This window comes from Schistocerca serialis, chromosome 5 (genome assembly GCF_023864345.2).
Source record: "Schistocerca serialis cubense isolate TAMUIC-IGC-003099 chromosome 5, iqSchSeri2.2, whole genome shotgun sequence".
In the NCBI taxonomy this organism is placed as follows: Eukaryota; Metazoa; Arthropoda; class Insecta; order Orthoptera; family Acrididae; genus Schistocerca; species Schistocerca serialis.
Window position 1 is genome coordinate 571387765 of NC_064642.1, and position 22321 is coordinate 571410085.

The 22321-nt window shown below is 38.0% G+C and overlaps 1 protein-coding gene across 1 annotated transcript; it reads right to left on the minus strand.

The window, feature by feature from the left end:
- Positions 1 to 13830: 13830 nt before the first annotated feature.
- LOC126482092 (uncharacterized) lies at positions 13831 to 21821 on the minus strand. Its single transcript, XM_050106067.1, has 6 exons — positions 21732 to 21821; positions 21557 to 21646; positions 21254 to 21503; positions 21005 to 21146; positions 20747 to 20897; positions 13831 to 13860 (listed from the first exon to the last, which is right to left on the minus strand). Exons 1-6 carry the CDS (start codon positions 21819 to 21821, stop codon positions 13831 to 13833), a joined length of 753 nt encoding a protein of 250 aa, XP_049962024.1.
- Between the last annotated feature and the right edge of the window lie 500 nt (positions 21822 to 22321).

The following is a 22321-nucleotide window of genomic DNA, read 5'->3' on the forward strand; positions in this document are numbered from 1 at the left end:
CCCCTGTGCAACATTATGTTCAACTTCAACTTTAGAACGAATGATAATGCCCACAAACTATACATTTTTGAAATCAGCATGAAATGCTCTTTTCTATAGATCAAGAATTTTTTTTCAAATTTTTGGTCATTTTCACGAGCATGTCCCGTCACTATTAATTTCAACACTCACAACCAATCAGAGTCATTTGTAATAGTAAGTTTATGTTAACTAACCAAACCTATTACCAAAAGGTTTACCAAATGGATTATCTGTCATAGAATGGTCACTCAAACATTAGGCAGTTTGACCACTATGAATGTTGACTTTGTGGTCACAGCTTGCATAACATGCCAGGTGGATTTTGGTTATTCAAAAGTCACAGATTACATATTAAAATGGGAATTTCATGTTTTCATTTTTCTCACACATTCACACCCACTTTGCGGCACTCCATGCTCAAGTTTTAATCATTATTCTCAGAATTGTCACACCTATTCAGAAAACTTTATATCTGCATCAGAACATGATCACTGCTGAGTTCTCATCTGCCTCTTTAGACTTCACAATAAAATTCTTTAGCTCAAAAAATTCGCGTAAACATAATGACCTCTGATTGGCTGATACACATCATAGCCAATTTGATATTGCAGTTAACCTCTGCAATCTTGCATCTTTTACATTTGACCAATCATAACTTAATAGGTTTTATTAGCAGTTTACTAAACGAACAAATTTAGAAAATCAGCAAATATCAAAATAACTCCCTGTTTAAATAACAGAATTATCGTAAATTGTTTCTTGTTTTCCCAGTTCTGTAAAATGGCTGGTTATACATCACAGAATTCTCTTGAGAGTATAATTCACTTTCTCTGTACAATCACGGTTCTCACACAAAATTGTACAGAGTCAGTAGATGTAACAAGATTCATTTAAAATCTGTATTTCCATGCACACCACAATTCACATCAAACAAATTAGCATTAATAGACTATGAAGTTGTAATAATTACAATAACTACAGTTTTGTTTCCAAAATATGTTTAACTATTTGATAATTTCAGAGTCCATAAGATGCTGACACCTTTTGACTACAGTCATAACTACTTCCAGCTAGCTATTGTATCAGAGTGCATCTGTCATGTGATGTGTGATATACATGACTCATTGTCTGATGCTGTCTCCCCATTTCTTATGTAACGTAAGCATGATATGAAGTGCTTCGCCTTACAGACCGTATGATTGTAAAAAAATTTTGCAAACAAATTTTTAATAATTACACATCACCACTATTTTCCAAAACATAGTAAATTTCCAAAAGCAAAATTATTAAACTAAAATACATACTCTGGACTTGATGGTTCTATAACTAACCTACTCTATTATTGTACAAAAACTCAATTTCCCTGACATTCTTTACAAAATCATAAACTATACAAATTCTTTTTCAAAGCAAAAAGTTAACTTTTGTTTTGAAAGCTGTTCAGATTATTTATAGCATTTAAGCCAAACACTGAATTTATATTTTCTTTTAATTACAAAATCTTTTCCCTTCACCCTAAGTTTTTCTACACATTACTCTCAGTACTGCATCCATGAGGTCCATTCCTACCTTATACACAGCACTTCACTAGTGTCCTACATTTGGAATTGTTTTCCTTATATCATCACAGCACCTTATTTGTGTGACATCCATGACACTCCACCTTTGCTTAAAATACAATTCAGGCTGCAGTTTCTTGGCAGTTTACCTGAAACCACAGTTTCATCTAAGATTACTGTTCTACACGCTGTCTTTCTGAAAGATTAATATTAGTACCTATATTTTCCTTAAAATTTTTCTTTTTCTTAATATTTTTCAATTATAATATAACATAATATAATTGACTCTGCTCATTGAAAGTAAATTAACAGAGAATTTTTCTTGAAAACAGTACTTCCCACAGTGAGAAACATCTATGATTTTAGTAAAACAGGTCGCTAGTGAAAACATTTTCCAGATGTACTTAATTAACTCAGTAAATTTTACTTAACTAGGTTTTGTAAAATTTTTCGAAAAACTTAAAACTAGCACAGATCATTCTTTTACAGTGTTTTACAACATAATATAGTTACCACTATGCTTACCTGTTTCTCTTCATAGTTTATATACTGTCAAATGTATTGCAGGTAGTCCAAGATGCCTCTCAAAGTCATCACAATGAAATGTTTGACCTAATGCAGAAAGAGATTACATCTAAAATCACAAAATTATTTACAAAATTCTTCATATCACTTTCCTTCATTCTTTCTCTCTCATGTTTGCATTTAGTCACGATAAGAAAACTATTCAATATTCCCACTAAAACTCTATTTTATCATACTACTCAGTTTATTTAGGCACGTCATAATAAAATGTTGTTCTACAGTCAGCACTTTATTCCATAACTAGTTAATTTACATATGCTACTTAGTTACCTGATAAACCACATCAGTTATCATTTACTTCACCATTCCATGACATCCTGTGTATTTTACAACACAATAACACTCTCATCTCAGCAACAAATTACTTTATTATCTTGTTAATTATTTTCGTCTTTAATCATAGTGAGGAAGATTGACAATATGAAAGGAAAATGAAATGATATTGCCAATAACTCGAATACCTGGTGATCTACACCTACTTCTACATACATACTCCGCTAGCCACCAAGCGGTGTATGGCGGAGGGCACAATTCATGCCAAAGTCGTATTTCCTCCCCTCTCTTTCACTCGCGGATTGCATGAGGGAAAAATGGCTGTCTGACCACCTCAGTATGAGTTCTAATTTCCCTCATCTTTGAATGGTGATCATTGCGCGATTTGAAAGCTGGCGAACATCAGATTTCGGAATTAAGTGAGCAGCCCCTTCCATTTAGCGCGTATATCTCCAAGTGTATCCCAATTCAAACTTTCTATGAGATTTGTAATGATCTCGTGACTAAATGTACCAGTCATGAATCTTGCAGCTCTTCTTTGGACCTTCTCAATCTCTTGAATCAGACCCATCTGATAAGGGTTCCATACAGATGAACAATACTCTAAGACTGGACAAACTAACATATTGTAAGCAATTTCCTTTGTTGAAGGAATGCATCACTTCAGGATTCTACCAATAAACAGCAATCTAGAGTTTGCCTTGCCCATTACTTGTGTAATCTGATCATTCCATTTGAGATCATTTTGAACAGTCACACCCAGATACTTAATGGATGTTATCACTTTCAAAGACTGGGCATTTATTTTGTACTCGTACATTAATGGGGATTTTTGCCTTATTATACACAGTAGGTTACACTTACTAATATTGAGAGATAACTGCCAGTCATTACACAATGCATTTATTTTCTGCAAATCCTCATTGATTTGTTCTCAACTTTCGTGTGATACTACTTTCCTGTAGACTACAGCATCATCGGCAAACAGTCTAATGCTGCTGTCAGTACCATCAACCAGATTGTTTATGTAAATCGTAAAAAGCAGCAGACCTATTATCCTGCCCTGGGGCACACCTGAAGTTATGTGTGTTTTCATTCAGGACGACATACTGCTCTCTGTCTGTTAGAAAATATGGCATCAGCCTGGGAGCCGGTATCTAGAGCCTGTTGTATATCATGCACAAAGAGGGCCAGCTGTGTCTCACATGACTGCTGTTTCCTAAAACCGTTCTGGTTTCTGCAGATGAACTTATCGGAGTCTAGAAAGGTCATTATGTCTGAACACAAAATGTGTTTCATGATTCTACAACAAACGATGTCAGTGAAATTGGCCGGTAATTATGTGCATCTGATTTTCTACCCTTTTTATAGATTGCTACGACGTGGACCTTCTTCCAGTCCCATGGAACTTTCTGCTGTTCCATTGATCTCTGATAGATGATGGATGAGAATGGTGCTACATTTGTAGCATAGTCAACATATAATCTTACGGGGATACTGTCTGGGCCAGATGCCCTCCTGGTGTCTAAGGATCTTAACTGTTTTACAATCCCAGATACACTAAACACTATGTCAGCCATCCTTGTGTTTGTTCAATAATTAAAAGGGGGAATGGTGCTGCAGCACTCTACCATACACAAATTTTTGGAAGCTAGGTTTAGAATTTTGGCCTTCTGTTTATAATCATCCGTTACATTACCCATACTGTCAGCATGAGAAGGTATTGAATTATTTGTAGATTTATAGATTATATGTATGATCAAAATTTTTTTGTGTTATTTTTAGAATCTTCAGATAAAATATTGCTTTCAAATTAATTAAAAGAATCTCTTATTGACCTTTTGACAGCTGCTTTCATTTCGCATAGTTTCTGTTTGTCAGTAGGGCAGTGACTACATTTAACATAACTGTGCAAAATTCTCTGCTTTCTCAGCAACTTCCTAATACGTTTGTTGTACCAAAGTGGATCCTTTCCCCCCTCCTTTTGTTTGCTAGGCTCATACTTCTCTAGCATGTGATGGACAATACCTTGTAAATTCTGACTAAAGATGCTCAATATCTTTGTGCCCCGCTGTGAACGCTTGGAGCTGACTATGAAGATATTCATTAATGACACTTTTCTTTGCTTTGCCGCACAAAAAAACTCTACGCTAAAAGATCAGGTATGTTTGTCGCCAAGATATCTAATAGTCAGCCATCTGACACTGCAAAGAGTGCAATATCCTCTGAGGTTTTTTACCTCCAGCTCCAGATGATATTCATTGTTCCCTTCCAGATCTTTCTTTTTCCTACAGTACCTTATAGGAATATTTCCACTTTCCAAATCTGCTAGTTTCTTTTTCCTACAAAATGATGCACCAACTGTTCTCCCCTTTACTTCCAAAACAACAGAATCATCATTGAAATTCCACTTCCCATAGTATTTGTTAAAGAAATATATCTCTAATCAACAGGACAATGCTCAAATGGAAAATCATCTGTGATACTACTGGATACCATTTATATTAATAGATAAGGTAACTTTTTATTTAACTGTCTTCTTTGTTTTTCCAGTGGCTACAATTTTTTGGATACCCATGACAGATTTATTACCAGTTCCTCCTTGTTAGGTAAAGCATCTAACAATTTCTGACTAACAGCATGAAGGTCACTGTCACTGTCATCTAAACACTACACTTCTTGATCTTGTACCCTCAAACAAATTGTTGGCTGCCCTATCTGTTCCCTAATATTATGTATTTCATCTTCTTCCAGTAAATTGTTTGCAGCTTCCCATCTATCAAACATTCTCTGCCTCTGGAGATTACATACATATTTGCAGGATTTTTCTCACTATTCACCCTCTTAGCATTTGTCAGTGTGTCTACTAACGACATGCCAAAACACTTCTCCACACCCACTTCCTCTCTTTTCACAGTAATTAATTTTTTAACTAATTTTTCATCATCTTCATCCTCCTGTAAAGTCTCATTAACTGGCTGACCTTCATTATGATTATCACTTGACTACACTTCTCCTCTTGTGGCGTATAAATCTTCAATAATTACCTTCAGTATTTCCTCCATCCTTTTCTTGCCAAACTCCTGTAACCCCTCATTACCTGTATTCTCCCCTTTTGCATGACAAGATCCCCCATTGGTTTCCTTCTATACACTTTCCTGTATATAAGATGATTTGTCATTTTTCTTTACATCGTTTACCATATTCTCTATACTGCAGTGTTTACTTCGCTCTTTCTTATTAAGAAACTCTTTCTTTAATTTCAAATTCTGTTATTTGATTGTTACTTTATAAAAAGGGCGTGGCTAGCAGGCTCAAATTACTGTTACCCATTTTGCAAATGCGAGCCACTACACAGGCAATATCTAGTTTATCATGCTCTGAGACTCTGGTTCCTTCCCTACTCTTACCCTCACTTATTGCCTGTTACATACATCACACTGTTACATAATAGAGAATGCAACCTATACACAGATCTTTGCTCTCTATTAGTTGATCTATTTACTATAGTATGGTGCCACCTTCTGGCTCTTCTGTTCCCATTACCAGACAAGCCCATTTTGTTCATATTAATATTTTGACATGTTTTTAGGTTTGCCTATGGCCTAAAGTTCCTATTTACTTGCTTCTCTTCCCATAATAATTTCTTGACCATTTCCAAGTAATTAATAAACTTGTTTATGTCATCCTTGGGAGCAGTAATTATTTTGTTATTCCAATTCATCCAGTTGCATAATTATTAGTACTGGCTCTAATTTATTTGTCGCATATGACAAATTAGTAACCCACCATATAGCAAATCTTTACACAGTTTTCCTGTCTGCAATTTAATTTTTCGCCTGCCCAGAAACTATTTTGCAACTCCATTTGTTTATGTTTATCCCAGTATTCTTTGATAAAGGCTACCTCAAATTTTTCTGTTGTTTCATATGGCTCAGTAGCAATAACACACCATGTTCTAGCTTCACCTAAGAATTTTGACATAATAAATCCATACTTTTGTCTATCAGTCCACAAGGTAGGCAAAACATTTTCAAAATCATTCCAGAACTCTTTTGGATGCACATTTCCAGAAGGATCAAAGCTTAAAAATTGTCTGTCTGTAAAATAAGATATGTCAGATGATTCCAGCATCAAACTACAACCCACAAATCGACCATGGCCTAATAGCCTGAAAGTTTCAAGTGACATCAGTACCAGCAGTGAAAGCTGACATTGTATGATACAACCCACATCGATAGTGTCACTTCTGATCTTATGTTCTACTTTTGACAATCTGTTGCCATGCTAATGCACTTTAGTGTGTGCTGTCTCAGCTTGACTAGTTACGTGATCTGTAGTAGATTTTTCCATATGATGTCTACAATTTTTGTCTTTCAGCATTAATTTTACTGTCTAAATCTGTGTGGTCATTTTCACAAACAAATGCTACAGCAACAGTTTTTTGCTCAGTGTTATGTACATCCTCCTTAAACTCTGGCGGCCAGTGTGGCCGAGCAGTTCTAGGCGCTTCAGTCTGGAACCGTGTGACTGCTACGATCGCAGCTTCGAATCCTGCCTCGGGCGTGGGTGTGTGTGATGTCCTTAGGTTAGTTAGGTTTAAGTAGTTCTGAGTTCTAGGGGACTGATGACCTCAGATGTTAAGTCCCATAGTGCTCAGAGCCATTTGAACCTTAAACTCTTCGCTTGCTTCCAATAGCTACCTTTTTAATAACTTCTGTTAACTGACTTTCAACGTTTTCTGAGATTTCTTACAATCATTCTCAACTTGAGAAATCCTTTTGTCAGCCTTATGTCAATCAAGTGCATATCTTTCTCCCACATATTCTTTAATTCAGCAGGATAGTTTTCCAATTTCACATTAACTTCAGATTTAAACTTTTTATGTTCATCAACTGAACTATCAATACTACTAGACCACAGATTAAGCTTGCTAGTCTGTTGTTACATATTTTTATTTATATCTTCTTTTACTTCAGCAATATTTTTATTTATTACCATAAAATTGTTTCTCGTAGTGCCCACCAATATACCAAATGTTTCTTGCAAGCTTTCTGATTTATTTCCCTCCAATACAATTCCATGTTATGTTTGCTTTGCAAGCAACATATCATACTTGGTATCTTGTCAACCGTTTCTTGCTCATTTACTTTAAATTAACTAACATCAAATAAACTAGTACCACTAAAATCACTCTACCTATCACTGTCACAGTTTAAACTGCCTTCCATAGTTGAATTTGTCGAAACATTTTGTTTCAGTTCTACTCTCACAAATGGCATTAATTGAGTCACATCAGTAACTAAAACATCATAATTTACTAGATCATCTGTTCGTCTTTGTTCAGGAGTGCTTGTTTGGGTGCCACTCACGCTGAATTGTGCCCCATCCCCTTCCTACACACTTACAGACTTACCACTCTTTTCCATCCTTCCAAGTCTTTTAATATGAGCACACAACAAATAAATTAACTTATCTCCAGTTGTATGCTGCTGTTGGGGAATGTTGCCTCTGTGGGTCTGATCTCCCACTTCAGCTATACCAATTTCAGGGTCCTCCTTTGCCACACATTTGTCAGCACTGCTCTGCTCTTCCAGCCATTCACTGCAACATTTGCCACTGCCTTGTTGAATTTCATGCCGTGTTCTTCATTGTTGTGATGCCATTTGCCATGCGTTTACCATTCAAAAGTTCCTGTCTCTTGGCATTGATCATTTTTTCACTTCCACATGCAGTGTCATATGCTATCGTTCACTCACTGTGTTAACTGCTATCTTTCTAAAGTGTTCCCAACTGTGGTTTTGTCCTAGTACAGCTTTTAATTTCCCAGCCACAATGCACCACTTGCAATGTCAGTGTTTCTGTTTGCTCGTCCTACAGAAATAATGCCCCGTCCTATAGAAGTAATGTTCACTCACCTTGCAGTGATTTCTTCTTCTGCGGTCCAGTCCACACACCTTCCCTGTTAAAAATGAATGATGTTCCTCTGCTGGAAAAGCTGTAGCAGAACCAGTAGCATTATACAAATATGACAGATCCTGCAAATGTTTTCCAGTATCAAGCTATCTGAGCGATAGATTGAAAGATAGTTTGTGAGTGAAAACTTCAATGTATTAACATTTGTTACAAAAACACTGTCAACCCGATGCTAATCTCCAGTTCTAGTTTCAACACACACACACATTCACAGTCATAATAGCCAAGTTATAGTAATTAAATGGACCCGTTGCCAAAAGTATTACCAAATGGATTATCTTTCACAGAATGCTCGCCTAAGTATTACACGATTTTGATAACTACAGATGTTCAGTTTATGGTCATAGCTTGTGTAACATGCCACATAGATTTTGGTTATTGAAAAGTCACAGTTCACATACTGGTATTAAAACTGGAATTTCACATTTTTTATTTTCTCACACATTTGCATCCACTTTGCAGCACTCCATGTTCGAGTTTTAATCTTTATTTTGCAAAATTATCACTTAATGTAGAGCTCCTTATATCCCCATCTGAACATGATGAAGGCTGATATCTGAACTGCCTCTTTAGACTTCACAAATCAATTCTTTAGCCCACAAAATTTCCATGAATGTACTGGCCTCTGACTGACTGATAAACATCATAGCTAATCCAATATTAGCATTAAACTGTGCAATTCCAAGTCACTTACATCTGACCAATCACAACTTAATAGCTTCTATGAACAATTTATTAAATGAACTAATTGAGAAACTCTCTTTAAATAACAGAATTATCGTAAATTGTTTCTTGTTTTCCCAGTTTCATAAACTGGCTAGTTGTACATCACAGAATTCTCCTAAGAGCATAACTCACTGTCTCTATACAATCACAGTTCTCACACTAATGTGTACTCAGTTAATAGACATAATAATATTCATTTAACATCTTACTTCCCATTCACATCATCAGTCACATTAACAAACAAATTAGTAGTAATTAATAGCAGATGTAATAATCACAGTAACTTCTATTTTGTTTCCAAAATATGTTTTAACCATTTGATAATTTCATAGTCCATAAGAAGCTGAAACCTTACGGCCACAGTTGTGACTACTTACAGCTAGCTACTGGATCAGAGCACATCTGTCATGCGATAACTGTGACTCATGGTCAGTAGCTGCTTGCCTGCTACCATCTCTTACTTAACACAGGTGCAATATGAAATACTTGACATCCAGTTGGGCATTGTGAAAGGTAAGGTGTAATAGCAGCAAGGCCATGGGCAATAGGGATGTTTGTGTAGAAGTAGGTGGCATCTACAGTGATAAGTAGGGCACCATTTAGTATAGGAACAGGAACTGTGGGGAGGCAGTGGAGGAAATGGTTGGTGGTTTTTATATAGGAGAGTAGGTTATGAATAATTGGCTGAAGGTGTTGGTCCATGAGAGTGAGGATTCTCTCTGTAAGGACAGAGTAACGGGCCACAATGAGGCGACTTGGGAGGTTGGGTTTATGAACCATAGAAAGCATGTAGAAGGTAGGATTGAAGGAACGAGTGTTAGGAGTGAGTAGAGGGAGAGACTTAGGGGAGAGGTTCTATGATGGGCATAAAGAGCCTCCATTCAACTGTTATCCAACCCCATTGCCCCTAAATCACACCCTCTTAACATTCTAGAATTTCTAAACTTCAAACCATGCCTCACTATCATTCCCCATATTTATCAACATGGAAAAAACCTCATGCCCACAGAAATAACCACATCTACCACCTAAAAGCTGATCTTAACTTCACATCCTACCTGCCAAAGAAGGCTCCACCACTCTGGTGTTGAACCACAGGAATTACATGTTGGAGGGACTCCGCCTGCTGCCAGATTCATCCTCCTTCAAACCCTGCCACTCTGAACCCATTCCAGAAATCCAACAGGATCTCCAGTCTTCTCTCAAATCCTTACACCCATCCCAGAACCTCTCCCATGAGCCTGCCTCTCTCCTCACCCCTAAGACTCCTCACACCCCTGCCATCTACGTGCTTGATAAACCCAACCACCTAGGATGCCCCATTGTGGCCAGTTACTGTACTCTGAGAGACTCTTTGTTCTCATAGACCACCTCCTTCTGTGTATTACCTGTATTCTACCTTGCTCTATAAAAGACACCAACTATTTCCTCCACCAGCTCTCCACAGTTCCTGTTCTTTTACCACACAGTACCATGCTAGTCACTATTGATGCCACTTTCCTCTACACCAGTAGCTCCCAACCTTTTCTTCTTGGGCTGGCCGGTGTGGCCGAGCGGTTCTAGGTGCTTCAGTCCGGAACCGCTCGACCGCTACGGTCGCAGGTTCGAATCCTGCCTCGGGAATGGATGTGTGTGATGTCCTTAGGTTATTTAGGTTTAAGTAGTTCTAAGTTATAGGGGACTGATGACCTCAGATGTTAAGTCCCATAGTTCTCAGAGCCATTTTTTTTTCTTCTTGATAACCCCCTTTGCAACCAAAGGATATGTTATACCTCTCTACATTTATTTATTTTACTTATTTACATACTAATTTTTTTGTTTCTTTTGAAAACTATTTGACAGTACTCTGCAATCCACACTCTAATAAAAGAGGATTATTAAATGTAGGTAGTACAAAACTATAGTATTTCAAAGGATATGGTGGTCAAAATAGAAATTTCTTTGTGCCTAACTTAAATACCTAATGACATTGTTTTCACATGAAGAACTCTTCTCACACCTAACATTTTTTTATGTATTGAACATCACAAGAAAAATTCAGAACGTAAGTGAGATGATTGAAATTGTTTTCGCTTAAGCAGTGCCTAAATGCTTGGTTTCCAACTAATTGTTTGATTTATATTTTGGCTCAATTAACTTAGAGAACCCCTTTAATTGTTCTGTTTTTCTTTCAGCGATTCAAGTAGAGTGTGTACATTCATTTTTAAATTCAAATTTCGAGAAAGTACTGTAAATCTCAAACTGTTTGTTTTAGAACCTTTTGCACTACTAGTTTGTTTACCTACAGTTTGTACATTAAAATAACATCAAAAGTGCATTATTCTGTGACTAGGTTATTTAACAGACTCTAAAGTTAGATGAATGTTGAGTTCTTGTTGTAAGCAGAAGTGATTAACTTTTTATGTTCTATCATTACACCTGATATGCTAATGTCTGGCCCTAACTTTTGCAGCTTGTAAATAACAAACATTTGTGTAGTGTAAATTGTGTTATATGCTTTGATTCTATAGTTAAGAATATAATCTGTGTTCCTGATAAATTTGCTATAGGATAGTTGGAGAGCGAGTGGTATTTGTAGACTGCAGTGGGGCAATGAGCGAGGATGTCAGCGAAGGGTCATCCATGCAACAGTAGGCTCTGCAGAAAAGACAAGAAAATCGCTGAGCAGGAGGTAAAGATTTGTGCCCTTCAGGCTGAATTAGAAAATGTGAAACTGGAACTACAAGGTACACTACGTGATCAAAAGTGTCCTGACACCCCCAAAAACATATGTTTTTCATATTAGACATCATGAGAGAGCAGAATAGGGGACTCAGCGGAACTCACGGACTTCGAACATGGTCAGGTGATTGGGTGTTACTTGTGACATACGTCTGTATGTGAGATTTCCATACTCCTAAACATCCCTAGGTCCACTGTTTCCGATGTATGGTGAAGTGGAAATGTGAAGGGACATGTACAGCACAGAAGCATACAGGCCAACCTCATCAGTTGACTGACAGAGACCACCGACAGTTGAAGAGGGTCATAATGTCTAATGGGCAGACATCCATGCTGACCATCAGACAGGAATTCCAAACTGCATCAGGATCCACTTGAAGTACTATTGACAGTTAGGCGGGAGGTGAAAAAACTTGGATTTCGCGCTCAAGCGTCTGCTCATAAGCCACAAATCATGCCCGTAAATGACAAATGACACCTCGCTTGGTGTAAGGAGTGTAAACATTGGATGATTGAACAGTGGAAAAATGTTGTGCGGAGTGACAAATAATGGTACACAATGTGGCCTCCCTACGGCAGGGTGTGGGTATGGTGAATGTCTGGTGAACATCATCTGGCAGTGTGTGTAGTGCCAACAGTAAAATTCGGAGTTGGTGGTGTTGTGGTGTGGTCGTGTTTTTCAGAGAGGGCGCTTGCACCCCTTGTTGTTTTGTGTGGCACTATCACAGGACAGGCCTACATTGATGTTTTAAGCACCTTCTTGATTCCCACTGTTGAGAGCAATTCGGGGATGGCAATTGCATCATTCAACACGATCGAGCACCTGTTCATAATGCGTGACCTGTGGCGGAGTTATTGCACAACTATAACATCCCTGTAATGGACTGGCCTGCACAGAGTCCTGACTTGAATCCCATGGAACACCTTTGGGATGTTTTGGAATGTTGACTTTGTGCCAGGACTCGCCGACCAACATTGATACCTGTCGTCAGTGCAGCCCTCTGTGAAGAATGAGCTGTCATTCCCCAAGAAACCTTCCAGCACCTGATTTAACATTTGCCTGTGAGAGTGGAAGCTGTCATCAAGGCTAAGGTTGGGCCAGCACCATATTGAATTCCAGCATTACCAATGGAGGGCACCACGAACTTGTAAGTCATTTTCAGCTAGGTGTCCAGATACTTTTGATTACATAGTATAGGTTGAAAGGGGGAAAAAGATCATGGGAACTGGGTAAAGATAATCAAGCAGTGGTTGAAGGGGGAACAGCTATTTGAATTTTTCATCTACATTTGAGCTTACAGTAGCAAATAAATTTGAGTTTTTACTTGAAATAGGAGGGGAAAAACCTTATCCAGGTGTGGATCACAGTAGAGAGCAGCAGACTTCTAACAAAGAAACCAAGTATAGATTGGTACCAAAAGAGAGTAGGAAGAAATGAGGCATGCTGCTAGGTAGTAGCCATGGGAAGTGTGTAGGACAGGATAAATTAGGAACAGGGTACCAGGTCACAAGTATTGTGAAGCAAAGTGCGTTAGCTAGGGACAGGGCATAGCAAATTTGTGCAAAGATTTTGAGAGTGAAGATCAAGTTATCATAGCAGGTGGAGCAGGGAACAGCCTGTCTCAATACAGAAATTCCAACATTAAGGGTGACCTGGCTGAAACAGGAGTAGCAGCTACACAGAAAACTGTGTTTTGTGGAGGTCGTAATGTGGCATGAACAGCCCTGAATCATCTGTGTTGTGAGCCATATGAGCACTAAGTTGAGGAGCCAGCTGCTGACTGACTGAAATGAAATCTCATATGAAGAGCTTGTTGCTACAATTGGAAGATGGGGATATACTATACACAGCTTACACCTGGATAGGGAAGGGAAACATAGGTTGGCTGAGCTCTTACAGAAAATGTATGGGTGGCGGGGGGTAGCACAATCACACAATGCAAAATCCCTGTAGTTGTTTTGAAAGAAATCAAAGTAACAGAAGAACCACACAAAATGCCTAAGAATATACAACAAATTTAAGGTTAGAAAAACATCAGAGGAATGAGTAATAAGGTAGAAGAGGTTCTTCTCTGTTTGAAAAACTTAGAGAGCTCGGGAAAGATACACAGTTACTTATTTTCTTGTTATTCCATGGATAATTTTGCGGGATAGATTGTAATGATGTGGAATGAGTCATTTTACATTTACATCATAAATTAATTTGTACATATAGTTCACATTACAGTAATATAAATTCTTCTATGGAAGAGAAAGAGTTGCCAAGCAGAAAGTTTCTCAATCGCAAAATTTTAGTCGCACCATTGTGCACCCTATTTTGTGCTAAAGGCATCCACCTTGTGGGGTAATGAATGTTATTTTCCTTTCTGTTATTGTAATTCTGGACATTATTGTTCCTTTTTAACTGCAGTGGTTTATATACAACAAACTTCATTGGGGAGTAACTATACAGCGAAACGAATAGATTGCTACTCACATACTGAGCAGCAAGCAGGTACGACGAAAAGGCTGATCACATAAGTTGTCAGCCAAAGGCTTCTTCAGATAGGAGGCAAAGTGCACATTTACATTCATACCATCATATGCACAAAACTCACACACAAATGACTGCTGTATCTGGCTGTTCCAGCTAGAATCTTTTTGAAAGAGGGAGCAGATGTCTACAAGATGATTGTGGGTGTGCACCAAAAATTATTTTCATAGTACATTTTTGAGCAATAAAAATTTTCTTTCTTGATGATGAGTTGTCCCAGAATTTTGTTCCATGTGACATTACTGAATGAAAATATGCAAAATATGTCAATTTACTGACTTGTCTCTCTCAAAGTTTTGCAATGATTCTAAGTGCAAATGTGCCTGAACTAAGTTGTTTTAGGATTCCAAAATTTGCTTTTTCCAGTTTAAATTCTCATCAGTAAGGACATACTTTGGGTATCTGAGCACCACATAATCGCTGGATTAGAGAGTTACATATAAAAGGTGATGTTCAGTATCTTACTCTCACAGAAATAATGTGGGAAAAGGAGGAGTTGTTACATATTTTAAGACACAACACTTAGCTTTCAAACATGGTTGGATGAAACAGTAAGACTGAAACTGATGATGTTTTATTTGGTGAAGCTCAAAGCAAGAAAATAACTTTTTAACAAATAACATATGTTCTCTCTAATCATAACACACATTTAGGTTAAATGTGATTGTGCTTTATAGTGCAGATACTCCTCAGTGGAAATCAGTTAGCATAATTAATGATTCCAGGACGATTTTCTTTTAAGAATAGTTTTCAAGAGATGATCTGGGATGAAACTTATGCTTTGAACCAAATGCTAATACAAAATTTAATCTATTCCATGATAAATTCATAGAATTATGTGAAAATTGCTTTCAATATTAGATAATCAGAAAGGATGTTAAACAGCCATGTAAAAAATCGTGGATTACTCGAGGAATTAAAGTACCTTGTGAAAGAAAAAGGGAAATGTATCTGTTGGTAAGGACAAGTGGAGATCCTGCAGTAATTGCACACTACAAAAACTATTCAAAATTACTAAGACTAGTTACAAAAAAATCAAAGAACATGCACATAATGGCAGAGATCAGTAATTCAAACAATAGACTTAAGCGTATGCAGAATGTTGTGAAACAAGAATCAGGACCATCAGCCATAGAACAGGGTAACATGACTGTTTAACTGAATGGAAGAGCTATAAATGATAGTTGCAAGGAGCAAACATATTTGCTAATCATTTCTTAAATATAGTAGAAAGTTTAGGGACAAATAGCTCAAGAGAAAAATCACAAACGTACATTGAAAAAGCAGCCCTTATGAAATTCGGTCATTTGAATGTATTACCAATTTCTCAGTCTGAAATCAAGAAAATTATATATTCTCTCAAAAGTAAAAAGTCATCTATATTTGATAGTGTTTCCAATACAGCACTAAAAATTTGTTCCCATGTAATAAACTCTGTCTTATCTGAAATATGTGTGCATCACTAACTCAAGGCATTTTTCCAGAGAGACTGAAATATGCCATTCTCAAACCCCTCTTATAGATTTCTCAAGATTTTTGAGAAGGTGATGTATTTTAGAATAGTATCTCACCTGAGCAACAATAATATCCTCAGAAAATTGCAGTTTGGATTTCAGAAGAGTTGTTCTACTGAGAATGTCATTTACATCTTCACTCACTTAATTTTACAAGCATTAAATAATAAAATACAGTTGATATTTTCTGTGACATGCCTAAGGCATTTGACTACGTGAATACAGCATTCTTGTAGATGAACTGAAGTTTTATGGGATTTATGGTATAGGCAACCAATGGATAATGCCATATCTAACCAAAAGAATGCAGAAAGTTGTACTTAGTAATTCGATCCATGTAGTTTGGGGACATCAATTTGACTGGGAAGAGATCACATATTGGGTTCCCCAAGGTTCAGTCATAGGCCCCCTATTGTTCCTCATATAGGTAAATGATCTTCTGTTTCATATACAATGGCCATAATTAATTCTTTTTGCAGACACTTTTTGATCAAAGAATGCATGCAGCAACAGAAGAAATGGTAAACAAAGTTTTTAAAAGTATCATTGCCTGGTTTTCTGGGACAGTTTTCATCCTAAATATTAAAAAGACACAATATATTTAGTTCTGCACATCTAGGGGTACATCTACATCTACATCTACATCTACATCTACATCTACATACATACTCCGCAAGCCACCTGACAGTGTGTGGCGGAGGGTACTTTGAGCACCTCTATCAATTCTCCCTTCTATTCCAGTCTCGTATTGTTCGTGGAAAGAAAGATGGTTGGTATGCCTCTGTGTGGGCTCTAATCTCTCTGGTTTTATCCTCATGGTCTCTTCACGAGATATACGTAGGAGGGAGCAATATATTGCTTGACTCCTTGGTGAAGGTGTGTTCTCAAAACTTCAACAAAAGCCCGTACCAAGCTACTGAGCGTCTCTCCTGCAGAGCCTTCCACTGGAGTTTATCTATCATCTCCATAACGCTTTCACGATCACTAAATGATCCTGTAATGAAGTGCGCTGCTCTCCGTTGGATCTTCTATATCTCTTCTATCAATCCTATCTGGTACAGATCCCACTCTTGTGAGCATTATTCAAGCAGTGGCCAAACAAGTGTACTGTAACCTACTTCCTTTGTTTTTGGATTGCATTTCCTTAGGATTCTTCCAATGAATCTCAGTCTGGCATCTGCTTTACCGATGGTCATCTTTATATGATCATTCCATTTTAAATCACTCCTAATGCCTACTCACAGATAATTTATGGAATTAACTGCTTTCAGTTGCTGACCTGCTATATTGTAGCTAAATGATAAAGGATCTTCCTTTCTATGTATTTGCAGCACATTACACTTGTCTACATTGAGATTCAATAAAATTCCCTGCACCATGCGTCAATTCATTGCAGATCCTCCTGCATTTCAGTACAATTTTCCATTATTACAACCTCTCGATATACTACAGCATCATCCGCAAAAATCCTCAGTGAACTTGTGATGTTATCCACATGGTCATTTATGTATACTGTGAATAGCAATGGTCCTACGACACTCCCCTGCGGCACACCTGAAATCACTCTTACTTCAGAATACTTCTCTCCATTGAGAATGTCATACTGCATTCTGTTATCTAGGAACTCTTCAATTCAATCACACAATTGGTCTGATAGTCCATATGCCCTTACTTTGTTCATTAAACGACTGTGGGGAACTGTATCGAATGCCTTGCGGAAGTCAAGAAACACGGCATCTACCTGGGAACCTGTGTCTATGGCCCTCTGTGTCTCGTGGACGAATAGTGCGAGCTGGGTTTCACACGATCGTCTTTTTTGAAACCCATACTGATTCTTACAATGTAGATTTCTAGTCTCCAGAAAAGTCATTATACTTGAACATAATACGTGTTCCAAAATTCTACAACTGATTGACATTAGAGATATAGGTCTACAGTTCTGCACATCTGTTCGACATCCCTTCTTGAAAACGGGGATGACCTGTGCTCTTTTCCAATCTTTTGGAACGCTACGCTCTTCTAGAGAACTACGGTACACCGCTGCAAGAAGGGGCACAGGTTCCTTGGCATATTCTGTGTAAATTCGAACTGGTATCCCATCAGGTCTAGTGGTCTTTCCTCTTTTGAGCAATTTTAATTGTTTTTCTATCCCTCTGTCATCTATTTTGATATCTACCATTTTATCATCTGTGCGACAATCTAGAGAAGGAACTACAGTGCAGTCTTCCTCTGTGAAACAGCTTTGGAAAAAGACATTTAGTATTTCGACCTTTAGTCTGTCATCCTCTGTTGCAGTACCATTTTGGTCACATAGTGTCTGGACATTTTGTTTTAATCCACCTACTGCTTTGACAGAAGACCAAAATTTCTTAGGATTTTCTGCCAAGTCAGTACATAGAACTTTACTTTCAAATTCATTGATCGTCCCTCACATAGCCCTCCTCACACTACATTTCGCTTCGCGTAATTTTTGTTTGTCTGCAAGGCATTGGCTATGTTTATGTTTGCTGTGAAGTTCCCTTTGCTTCCGCAGCTGTTTTCTAACTCGGTTGTTGTACCACGGTGGCTCTTTTCATCTCTTACGATCTTGCTTGGCACATACTCATCTAATGCACATTGTACAATGGTTTTGAACTTTTTCCACTGATCCTCAACACTATCTGTACTTGAGACAAAACTTTTGTGTTGAGCTGTCAAGTACTCTGAAATCTGCTTTTTGTCACTTTTGCTAAACAGAAAAATCTTCCTAACTTTTTTAATATTTCTATTTATGGCTGAAATCATCGATGCAGTAACCGCTTTATGATCGCTGGTTCCCTGTTCTGCATTAACTGTTTCAAATAGTTCGGGTCTGTTTGTCACCAGAAGGTCTAATATGTTATTGCCACGAATCGGTTCTCTGTTTAACTGCTCAAGGTAGTTTTCAGATAATGCACTAAAAAAAATTTCACTGGATTCTTTGTTCCTGCCACCCGTTATAAACATTTGAGTCTCCCAGTCTATATCCGGCAAATTAAAATCTCCACCCAGAACTGTAACATGATCGGGAAATCTACTCGATATATTTTCAAAATTTTCCTTCAGGTGCTCTGCCACAACAGCTGCTGAGCCAGGGGGCCTATAGAGACATCCAATTACCATGTCTGAGACTGCTTTAACTGTGACCTTCACCAAAATTATTTCACGTTTCTGCTCTCCATCAATTTCCTTCGATACTATTGCACTTTTTATCGCTATAAACATGCCTCCCCCTTCACTATCCAGCATGTCTCTGTGGTATACATTTTCATCTGAGTTTAGAATTTCATTACTATTTACATCTGGTTTCAGCCAGCTTTCTGTCTCTAGTACTATGTGGGCATTGTGACCGTTTATTAACGAGAGCAGTTCTGGGACCTTTCTATAGACACTCCTGCAGTTTACTATTAAAACATTAATATTGTTACTCCCTGTTGCGTTTTGCCTACTACTACCGTGTCACGTCTCAGGAGGCATCTTGTCGGGCCTAGGGAGGGAATTCTCTAACCTAAAAAACCCATATGTGCACTCCACACGTACTCCGCTACCCTAGTAGCCATTTCCTGCATGTAGTGCATGCCTGACCTATTCTGGGGGAGCCTACATTTCTCCACCCGATAGCGGAGGTCGAGAATTTTGCACCCCAGATCTCCGCAGAATCGTCTGAGCCTCTGGTTTAAGCCTTCGACTCGGCTCCAAACCAGAGGACCATGATCGGTTCTGGGAACTATACTACAACTAGTTAGCTCAGATTCCACCCTGCGAGCAAGGCTTTCCACCTTCATCAACTCCGCCAACTGCCTGCATGAACTGTGATGACCTCTGAACCCAGACGGCAAGAGTCATTGATGCCAACATGAGCAACAATTTGCAGTCGGATGCACCCAGTGCTCTATATTGCCGCCGGCAGGGCCTCCTCCACATCTCAGATGAGACCCCCTGGCAAGCAGACCTTTCTGCTTTTTCCCTGAGGGACTCCATCACCCGCCTAACATTGGAGCTCCCAATCACTAATAAACCCCTCCCCCCCTTGTGCCTGGTCGGACCTTGCTGAAGGAGCAGCCACATGTCCATTCACAGGCAGAGCGGGCGATGCCACATGGCCAGCATCCACATTGACACTCCACCTCGTGTACTGCGAACGCCACTCCACTTGGAGAGAGGGTGGCCCAACCGCACCCAGTGCCCGCGATGATAAGTGTAACACAGGGTGAGTCAATAATAAGTGATGTGGTTTTCACTCAATAATGTCACATGGAACCAGATTCTGGGGTAACTCATCATTAAGAAAGAAAGTTTTCCTTGCTCAAAAATGTGCTGTAAGAATAATTTGTGGTGCACACCCACAATCATCTTGTAGACATCTGCTTAAGGAGTTGGGCATTCTGAATACTGCTTCATGGTATATTTATTCCCTCAAGAAGTTTGTCGTGAACAAACTTCAACAAACAAACATAAACTGCACTTCAAAAGCAACAGTGATGTCCATAATTACAATATGAGAAAGGAAAATAACGTTCATTGCTACACGTGATGGTTGCCTTTAGCACAAAAAGGAATGCCCAATGGTGCAACCGAAATTTTAGATAACTTCTCCAGTGATATAAAATGTCTGATAGACACCAAAATAAAATTTGTAAACAAACTGAGAAAGTCTCTCCTTGATGACTCGGTCTATTCTGTAGAAGTATATATGCGTGTTCAGCATGTAGCCATATTGATGAATTAATTAGTAATGTGAATGTAAATGAATTGTTGTATATAATTAAAATATATCAGGCAAATTATCTGTGGAACAGAAAATGAACTAAGTAGCTTACAGCATGTCTAAGATCAGTCTCCATTTTTAGGAGACTGTGGTGGTTTATTTTCAGGATGGCTAGTGTCAAGAATCCATTCTCACATAGGTATGGAGAAGAGAACTGGATGAGGGCCTGTAAGGCTTCATCTGCCACTCCTTGATAAACAGGACTGCAAATGGCCTAGAATTCTTCCATCATCATTTATTGAAACTGTTCTTTAGCAGTCAAATCACATTTCAGTTCAATTCCATCCTACTGAATTTTATCAGGAAGTACATGCATATAAGTTGTGAAGAGTGATCTTGCTGACATCCTTCCAAAGACAATTGAAGAAAATAACGCTCGAAATCTTTTTGGAGCAGTTCTTGGTGCTCACTGCTGACGACTATCCATTCATTGACATCACACCATTGCCCATCTACAAGTTCATTTAATCAAGGGAATGATGAAAAGTTAGTAATGGGAACACCAGACGACTCTTTAATAGTTGTGTCTTTTCCAACCAGGTTATTACAGTATTATTGCCATCCATTATTGTAGCTTGTAGTTTCGGACTCAGATTATTCAGTGTTACAAAGAAGTCTGCAAGGTAAGCTAGGGAAAATATAAAGCTGTCATCAGACAATAAATGATAAACCTCAGTTTTCCCTTGGCTTAAAAGAAATAGTTCCTGATCTGATTTCAATCCAGACTGCCTGCTAAGCATATTGCCCTTCGAAAGCCACTGTACTTGTGTGTGAAATATTAAGGGCTGTTGTTCAGCATTGAGAGAGATCTTTATAAAGGACTCAAAAAAACAAGTATTCACAGCACCTGACTTATATTCACAGCACTTGACTTAATTTTATTAACTATGCAGATAGCCACTTTCACTGCAGTGTTCGGTTTCTCAATACAGTTTTGGAAGCTGGGGCTTGTCTGTGGATCATATAGTGAGAACCAGTAAGATTAGGAATTGTTTTTCTTTAGAAATACTTCCCCACACTCTGTCAATAAAAAATACCCATAAACCTGTCCCAAGACAAAGCTGTTTCAATTGAAAATTCATTAAATTAATTGTTTCTAGGTTTTTATAAAACAGTAGTTCTTCCATTATTTTCTTCTCACCCACAAATCAACACTATACTATTAAGTGACACTGTTGAGCTATATCATTGTTTTCTTCTCATCCACAAATCAACACTATAATATTAAGTGACATTGTTGAGCTGTATGAAAAGAATTATCACACTGCAAAACAAGAAATGGAAACGTTTTCAGTCTTTAACTAACTGTTGTTTCACATTCAGGGCCATTTCTTAGATACTACACAGTGTAATGTTTTCTGAAAGAGATATCTTGTCCTCTTTTCACCATCTCTCTTTTCAAGAAACACTTCTGGTTCCTTTAAGAATGCAAAGTTAAGTGTCACCAATAATATGAGTTTTTTGTGTTGGAAATTTCATTTAGAATCAGAGCCTCTGCTAGAAAATTCAGCTTTGGCATCATTGCTATAGACACATTTTTATATGTGCTCTTTTGTACTCTAACGTTTTTGACGCTGATTTAATGCATGAAGTAGATGGACAAACTTCCCACTTCTTTTATACCACG

Bases quoted from the DNA above. Each gene is read 5' to 3' on its own strand.
- LOC126482092 (XM_050106067.1), bottom strand. From the start codon at position 21,821: ATGGAAGAACTACTGTTTTATAAAAACCTAGAAACAATTAATTTAATG. The intron at 21,504-21,556 runs GTGAATATAAGT...TCCTTTATAAAG, and splicing joins ATAAAATTAAGTCAAGTGCT to ATCTCTCTCAATGCTGAACA. The intron at 13,861-20,746 runs GTAAGCTACTTA...GTATATTCTTAG, and splicing joins AGACTGATCTTAGACATGCT to GCATTTTGTGTGGTTCTTCT.